This window comes from Taeniopygia guttata, chromosome 2 (genome assembly GCF_048771995.1).
Source record: "Taeniopygia guttata chromosome 2, bTaeGut7.mat, whole genome shotgun sequence".
Lineage (NCBI taxonomy): Eukaryota > Metazoa > Chordata > Aves > Passeriformes > Estrildidae > Taeniopygia > Taeniopygia guttata.
In genome coordinates, this window is record NC_133026.1 from 19871595 (window position 1) to 19880794 (window position 9200).

The 9200-nt window shown below is 36.8% G+C and overlaps 1 protein-coding gene across 1 annotated transcript in view; it reads right to left on the reverse strand.

The window, feature by feature from the left end:
* The window catches only part of MALRD1 (MAM and LDL receptor class A domain containing 1), a 237617-nt gene extending 230670 nt beyond the window's left edge, over positions 1–6947 (reverse strand). The window contains exons 1-2 of the mRNA XM_072925466.1: positions 6615–6947; positions 1956–2096 (exon numbers count right to left, since the gene is read on the reverse strand). Of these exons, the coding sequence (XP_072781567.1) occupies positions 1956–2096; positions 6615–6777 (304 nt within the window). The 5' untranslated portion in view covers positions 6778–6947. The remainder of the gene's footprint in view (positions 1–1955; positions 2097–6614) is intronic.
* Positions 6948–9200: the final 2253 nt, after the last annotated feature.

Consider the following 9200-nt stretch of genomic DNA (forward strand, 5'->3'; position numbering starts at 1 on the left):
TCCTCCAGGTAGAAAAATAGAAGCAAATTAATACAATGCATTTAAATCTCCTTAGCTATTCAGTTCACCAGTCTGAGTACACAGCCTCTCAGAAAGCTGAATAGCTACAAGTATTTGAGCTTCCTGCTACCTGAATAAAGTAACTTAGATTAACATTACCACAGCACAATTCAGACCTGGCAGATAAACAGTGACTGAAGGGCCAAAACAAGTAAATGTGAACAATACAGGTGACTGAACAGTTTGCTTCGTCTGAAACAAACACTTCAGTTCACGATTCTCAATCTTTGCCTGGCTTTGGCAGTCTGTACAAGTTACATTTTCTCTTCCCTACCAGTTTTCATTGATTTTTTGTGTATCTTTCTGGCATTTGCTGCATCCTGATGTGGTGTGTACTACCAATCATGCACAAATTCTAGAAACTTCCAAGTACAGCAAGACTGTTGCCTGGCTAACCTATTCTGATTCTAGCCAAGAGTTTGCTATATTTGTATTCCATGGTACTTTTGGGGTTTTCTTAATGTGTTTCTTAATGAGAAAAGATTTATTATTTTAAATTATTTCACAACTTTCATACTTGAGAAAAAGCTTGTGTTTATGAAAAAAGTTTGCTAGCTGCTCACATTTTTGTGCCAACATTGATCTAAATCAACACTTATTTAATAGCAATCTTATCTTTGGAAGCATAACACACACAGCAGGATGTGCTTCTGAGATACACACAAGCAAAAACTGAAGTTGCTAAAAGCATATGAGATATATAAAATTTCCTAATTGCAGAGTATCATGAGAATTGTCCACTGTGAAATGAGAGCTTGAAGGAAAACCTAGAATGGGGGTTTTGGTTGCTGTTTTCCTCAATTTAAAAAAAAAAAAAAAAAAAAAAAAAGTGTTTCATTTTAATGTGCTAATTTCTAAGCAAGTTTTCCATACATTCCCCTTGAAACACCAATTTATACTCATTGTTATTTAGAACTTCTATATTTTTGATGGCTTATGCAATGTGTAGAAGATGCTACTTTAGAATAGTGCAGATTTCCACACTCCCAGATCATCACAGCTTGGGAACAGGGTGTAAAGCACCTGGGCTAATCACAACAATACTTGCATCCCACCTAGGATTCTCTACTTGTACATGTTCCAGCATTGCATGCTTGCTTTCAGGTGCTCAGCATGAAGGCTTCCAAAGCACTACTTGTGCCTAGGATGGATGAGAGGGTGTGGGTGGAGGTGAAGGGAAAGAGAATAACAGAAAATATGGAGAAGAGAACTAAACAGCTATTGTATTACAGTATGTATCACAGAAGGAAAAGCAGGATTTATTTGGCGATAGGACAAGTATAAAGGGTAAATTTTGTCTGAGGACAGAGGAAAGAAATTACTTAGTTGAGAGACACTCTTCAAGGTAAAATAGAATTGTAAGAAGATTTAGGAAGAAGCCTGCTCAAAAACAGACTATCAAAGCTTATCCTATCTCCAAATACAACGTCCTCTTCTCTCAAAATATTTGGAGTAGTAATCTTAGCCACAGATGATAGATACACACACTCCAGGCATTTACCAGTCCAAGAAAACATGAAAATATGTCTCAAATTTTCTAAACTTTGCAATTGTCAAGACTGAATTTTCCATTTAATATGTCCAAAACAAGTAAAGATCATTTTGGTAGGTAAACACATCTTTTGAAACTTATCACTTGCACCTCTATGATAACAATAATTGCTTATTGGAATACTGTCTTCCTCCACCCCTTACTCCCTGGAATTCTGTGTTATTTTAATTGCGATCACCTTAAAGACACCTCAAAATCACCTCAAAAGACACAAATGCGCGGGAAACATGTGGAAGAATATAATTGAACAATCAAGAAATTAGCAAAATTTAAGTAAAGTAAATAGAAAACTACATAATATGTAAGCGCCCATGGTTTCCCCAAAGAACATGAGGAGTCTTACCACTCTCATTCCCATTGTGGTCAAAGTATGGTGGTCCCATCCCAGACTGACCATTTCTTCTTATCCAGCCAGGCTGTAAATTGAATTCAGGAAGAAGTTTGCATAGATTGGTTTCAAAATCACAGTTGTTCCAGGAGGAACCTGATTTGAAGCAAACAAACAAAAAATTAAAAGCTAAAAAACAGAAGCAAAAGGATATTTTTTCACCATCACTTGCTGTATAGTTAACACACAGAAACACTCTGAAAAGGGCCCTGAAAAAAAGTGAGAAACACCAGAATGTTTAAATCATGGACAAAGAGAAACTGCACAATGGAAGAAAGACAACTGAGAATGAACATGGGGGAAAAGACCCCAAACAAACAACCAAGTCCTTCCTCCACCAAACCAAGTCCAAACTTGTCAATTTAATATTTTATTACTATGTTATGTGCTCTTTTCATCACAAATATATTTGTAGTCACCTGCTTGTAGGAAAATCTCCAAGCTAGTATAGTTTATACACAAAGATTATTCTTAAAATACACTGCAGCTCTAAGGTGAAGAATTTGTCCAGAGTTCTTGCACAGAAAAACAAAGAATTAACACCAGGATGCAATCAGAGAGCAAGTTTGGTTTTATTTTTGATTCTGCATCATTCAAACAAGAGAAAAAATGAATCCTCAGAATGGCACAGTGTCCCCACTTGCCCTTCCTCTTTCTTATTTCTTCCAGTACACATCAAAATGTAGTGAGGAAGGAGCATTTTCCCCCTTCCAGATTCCCCTGTAGAGCAGCATAGGTTGGAAAAGGGAGGCAGAACACCTTTCTGGCACCAAATCCAGTTTGGTGTATGAGTTCATTCAGGCAATTTGAGGTAGGTATGGGACCAGATAAATTACTGGGCTGGAGGGAGAGATGTTGGTTTTTGCATGGGTGTCAAACAGCCCTTCATGCATCACATCGAAGCTGAATGAAAGTGCTTGGATGTGCTTGACAGGCTGGACAGCCCCATTCCTTGAAATACTTCTTGTAGGAGTGGAAGGATTTAATTTAAAAAGAAGTCTAATTTGATGCAGCTGTAAAGAACAAACTTATTGCAACCCCAGCCCAAGCAGAGTGGCCAGCACATGCATTTTGTATCGTGTGTGGAAATTTTCATTTCCCCTGCCCTTTGTCTTGCAGAGCAGACGAAGTTGGCTAAGACCCTGCCTTCTAATTGGGATTCTGGTTGGATACAGGAGCTACAGTGCCTTCAAACTCCCTCTCTAATTGGTGCCCACTCCAGGCCCCTGCTAATGCTTTTGGTCTAGTCTGTATTATCATAATTCACTGGTCATTTTAAATAAAGTAACAACTGCAGCATTGATAATCACACTATGATGGTCAATTTCATTACTTTCATATTCGTGTTAGTTTACTGCAACAATTAATGACAAGGTGAGGGGAAAACAGAAATAATTCATTATTCCAGACTCAAGTTAATGTGCACATTGGCTGAGTCATCAACCAACTTTTTATTGCTGCTTTTATTCCTTAGATCTTTAAGTGGCTAAAAGGCATGCCAGAGGATTATCAAAAGCACTAACACTATTGAAGTATATATATCTGCTTGGCATTGCAGATAAGATGCACCAAATCACACTCAATATTTCTTCTAGAATTTTCTCATACCTGAAAAGATAATTGCAAAATAATATGCATGAAATACAAAGAATTGTACCATTTTAAATTAAAAAAAAATTAATCATTATTTTCCAAGGCAATATTCATTTTCAAAAATATAACTTCAAGGCAAACCAAAGTAAAGTTGCTGGAAGATAGATTTACAAAGGTAAAAGTCACTGCATAGAGAGGAAAAGTTCAGAAGGAAGAAATGTGTGGGTTTTATTAGATAATTTTTGCTGTGTTTCCTGTGATCAAAAAAAGAATCTGAAATAACTTTTAAGAAAAAATTCCAAGTCTTACAGGAACAGATGACAATTAAAGGTTCTATTTCGAGTGTGCATGTGTATAAAATCTCAGTTTAGGATATTCTGGGAGAAAATATATTTAAGAGTATTTAGTTATCATTCATTTCCTGGCAAATATTTTGCAGTATGAAGACCAAATGAACAATAAAAACTGGAATTCCACTTTTTATATATTTTCACTGCAGAAGCTTCTTTAAATCTGAGCAAAGCCCAGGGAAAAGAGCAGGCACCTGTCACCAACATGAGACCAGGAGCTGAAACCTAAGCAGAAAAATTATTTTGCAATAATCCCAAATCCCAGAAAAGAGTGGCAGCAGGGCAAATCTTCAATTTGACTCCCTGATCTGTATCTTTATGTCTGACAGCTGACTTATCTCCTGAAGTAATCCAGAGCATTATCCAAGCAGCCCCAGCATGCAGCCTGTCCCTCAAAGCCTAGTTCTACTCCTCTGGCTTGTTCACATGAAATACAAAATAATTTCATATTTAGGGTTTTTACAGAGACCAAAGGCTCATACTAGTCTTTGGAGAAACCTTTAATTCTCTACTTTCATATAAGAATTTGTCTATAGTTGCATTCCCTCAACAGACAAGTGTAAAAAGCCTCCATAAAAGATAATGGAAGAATGCACCTCTTCTTCCATATTCTGCAATCACAATAGAAAATGCTGCCTGGAGTAAGTGCCCTTTCCAGGGAAACCAAGACCAAGCACAATGAAGATTTCAAGGCTATGCAGTGGAACTTAGCATACCCACCTCTTGGGCATGTGATAAAAATGTATGCTGACCTGAGATGTGTTAGACATGTCAGGGAATTCAATGGCATTTCAGCCACTGCCATTCAATACATTTTTGTACAGCACAGGAAACTTACAAAAATGTACTGATATCCAATACAGCTTTATTAATTGTCTTATTAGCAGAGAAATAAAAAGCAAGTATCATAAAGCTGATTCTAGATTCCTGCTCCAAATAGATCTCTGCATCCTCTTTGGATAAAACAGGGAGTCCTGTTTTAGGAAGAAAATCTTTATGTGGTTTGACACACAATTGTAATTTGGAGAACCCAGTTTCTGCTCTTTCTTGCAGATTTCAGCTGAATTCAGTGATTGCTAACATGCTCTAATTAGTAGTTTTCATTGTGGACAGATAGATACAGGCTCATCTAAAGACCATCCATTTAATATTTAAAGTGAAATTTTTAAATTCCAACAAAGATGGTAGCTTACTTTTTTGTATAGTAAGGAGGAGAACTTAGATAAGCATTTTAGTTAGAATTAAAATTTTTGATAAATCCAAGCTCTTCTTTGGACTCAGAACAAGAAATCCTCAAGGAGAAGGATTACCTTGTACATCTCTCCTGGTTTCAGCTAGGGAATAGTTAATTTCTTCTCAGTAGCTGTTACAGTGGATTCAGAATCACAGTGGTGTCTATAACATGCTGATGTTCTGGTTTTTTGCTAAGTCATATATATCCTATGGCAAGGACTTATTTTTTTCCCTTTTCCTGATGCTGTGCCAGTGAAAAGTTTGCAGAGCTGGCTCAGCTGACCAGAGCCTGGTGCTAATAGGACCAAGGCTCTAGGTATGGTCTGCATACGGGCCATGCACTTCAGCATTGGACTCTGTGATCCTTATGGGTCCCTTCCAACTCAGAATATTCTGTAATTCTGTAAAAAAATAAAAGAAAGCCACCAAAACTGGGGCAGGGGGGAGCATAGCTGGCAAGGGCCATGTCCACTATATAAACTGGGGGGAGTTAGCTGGAAGCACAGCTGATCTGGGATCAGGAAGGAGAGGTTTGGCACCAGTCAGTGAGTGACAAGCAACTGTACTGTACATTAATTGCATTTTTTACTTTTTTTTAATTATTATTATTTACCACTATTACCCTTACCATTGTTTTATTTTACTTTATTTATGTTTCAATTAATAAACTCTTCTTATCTCAACACATAAGTTTTACTACACTTCTCATTACACCACAAGCAAGCAACTGTGTGGTGCTTCATCTCCAGCTGGGCTTAAAAACATGACATGAAATAATTTGCAGCAGCATTTTGAAGTACAGTATTCCAGAAATACTGGAATTCTGATGCAATTTTACTCAGAGAATAGCAGTTAAAATTCTCTCTCACCACTTAGATCAATTCCCTACAGGAAATAGCACCAATTGTATTTGTAACCAATGCATGTGACAAAGATTAAGCTAGGATAATCAGTTGCTCATCAGTTCATGTATTCAAGGAAAGTTCCACCCTTGACTAGACAAAAAAAAAAAAACAAAAAAAACCAAACCAAACAAAAAACCAAAAAACCCCCCAAAAAAACCCCAAAAAATGTAGCTTATACTTTGGTCTAGGTATTTTGTATTAAATCTGAATTCTATCAAACATGTTTCCCACAAAGTATTAATTGCTGAATCTTCATTGAATTTGGATGAGGAAACACTTGTTTTGTGATGTAATATCCATGTGAAGATTCACGAGAGTCTTGTACTTCACAAATGTTGAAAAAGAAAAAAAGTGTGTAAAATCAAACTGAACCTGGAATAAACTTTTCTTTCAAAAATGAAGAGGGTAAAAAAAACCAAAAAAAGAATTCCCCCAAACATTTTTTAACATAAAAATATACTCCCTAGTTCTCTCTTCTGTCCCGTTTGGTTACCAAACAGCATCACACGTCTGCTAAGGCCCTGCAGACTTACCTTGTTTCTCATCACCGCTGTCTCCACAGCAGCCCGTGGAGATGCACACTTCTCCAGGTGGAGCAGAAGAACCATCCCCACGCTGGCACCCACTTGCTGTGGATGGCTGAGTGTCCACCTGAGCAAAGCAATAGAGCACACAGACGGATAGGAGCCTGTTCATGGGCTGTGTTACTATCCAAGCCTTCACTTGGAAAATACTGAAACCGTCTAGTATCGGTCATGAAGCGCCTTTTACCAAGGTATGTGTACACACTTCTCTCTGGGAGATGTTTTTAGAACCTCAGTTTCTTAATCTGCAGCTTACAGGAAGTCACTGCTTCTGCAAAGCAGTGACTTTCAATCTGCTGTGTCTTAGGATAATATTTAACTGAATATAACGTTTTATGACTAAAAAGTATTGGCGCAGGCTATGAAAGTCAACTGTATATCATTAACTTACTGATTGGATTTATTGCTCAGTGGTTTGAAAATATATTAGATAAGAAAACAACAGGAAAACAGGGTAGAATTACTAAATGACCAAAATCCACAAAGACCTGTATTTGCTCAGGAGTTGACAAATGTTTATAAAATGTATGAAAAGTTTGTACATCATATGTGAAAACCAGTCAAGAAATTCAAATTTCAATTGATTTTGCATCAAAGTGATTGCAAATCAGTGCACCGAGTTCTGTCTCTTGTATCAAGGATGTTTTAGTAACGCCTTTCACCATGTTTCAATGTTTCACCAAATCACAGTGGTTCTGGCTACACCTTTAAAGGATCTTCACATGGAGGAGGGGGATTTGGAAATCCAAACAATAAAAAGAGCTAATCTTGTGAGAAAATGTTGAATCAACTTGTTTCATTCAGCCTAGCATCACATGAAATCGGGAAAATTGTTTTAGTGAAGTAGCTTAAATACTTCAGATGCCCCAAACCCAGGGATGCAGTGCTAGTAGGAAAAAGATAAATTAATCACAAAATCTGGAAGGCAAATAATGGTGAGAACTAGACAAAATAAATCTGGCACTCGGGTTAGTATGGCATTCCTTTAATAGGAATAGTGGGTTGAAAAATAAAATTCCCAAGTGGCAGCGTGTAACAAGTGACCGATGCCAGCAGGTGTGGAGATTTTGTCACCCACAAATTCACAAAATCAAGTCAGGGGAATGCACATCCCACCATGCTTAACTCTGATTTGCCCTGTTAGCCCCGGTGAGCAGAAATAAGACAAGATATATCTCTGTAACTAAAGTATGCTGATTGGAATGCACAAGTGCCATAATACCTGTAAAGAGAAACATGCAAACTGTGCCTGGAGGGGAATAAATCATTTGTATGTTCTGCAGATCTTTATTTTCCTAGTGTAAGAAATCTCTTGTTAGGGAACAAAGACTACTACTCTAACATCACCTGAAGGCAAGAAGTGCAAGGTCTGATGCAGCTTGCTATTATCTCCAACACCAGAGGCAGCACATGTTTATTGTGACAAAGGTTCCTGTTCTGCCTAGAAAGCATTTTCCAGCTCATTTGGTTCAACTCCACCCTTTTCATCATCATTTCTGTGGACATTGTTTTAGCTCTTTAATTTTAATGCTTTGTCCTCAGGCCATGGAGCTGGTTGGAAAACTTCCTGATAAAAAGCAGAGCTACAACTAAATTAATTAAAAGTTCATTGATATATACATATATATATTCCTCAAGAATGCATATCATTGAATTGCTTTCTTCCAGTGTGTAAGTACAAATTAGACTAAAAGCTTATATTAAAAAAAAACAAACCAACAAAGACCAGAACACCCTATGCCATATATTTTCATGTTAATACATTTGTAAAAGCTTAAATATTTATGTATTCTGCTGCTTCCAACTAATTTTCTCCAACATACAATATTTTATTTTATTTCTTTTTTCCTTTATATCTTCTTAAACTCCCTTCACACTGATAAGCATCAAAATACCAGGATTTCCCTGTCTTTCAGCTTTCTTTCATTTTATAAAATCTCCTGTCACATTTTTCCCAACTGTTGAACTGCTATGCCTGTAGTATAAATTTGTATATACGTATTCTGAATCCAAGAATAAGTTTGACAGGAACTCGTTTACATTTCCAGCTTGACATGCTCTAAAACATTCATAACAAGCAAATTTGGATAGCCCAAACAAGTCAAAACCACAATAAAATCTGTTATTAGTGGAAAGAAATTAAAAATGTATCAAATATTCAGAAATATTTAGGGTGTAATCCATGGATTTTTAGTGAATAAGGGAAAAAGTATTTCAGTGAAGGCCTAACAGAAAATGCAAAACCAAAGAAAAGGTGTCTCATTTTTTTGGGAAGTGTTTGGTGATGTACATGTAGGGAGACTTTCTTGATGAATGCAACAGTTCAGCCCACTTGTCAACTAAGAATAAGAACATCAAAGGTTTTTCTATTTCTGAGAATAACATAGAAAGGAATAAGAAGATGACTCAGAAGCAAAGGACTTTCAGGGAATGTCAAAAGGACAAATACTTTAAGTACTGAACTGGAAGCACCCTGAAAAACATAAAGGAGGCAGAGAGGGAAAAGTATAAACTGGCAAAAATATGCAGGATGTC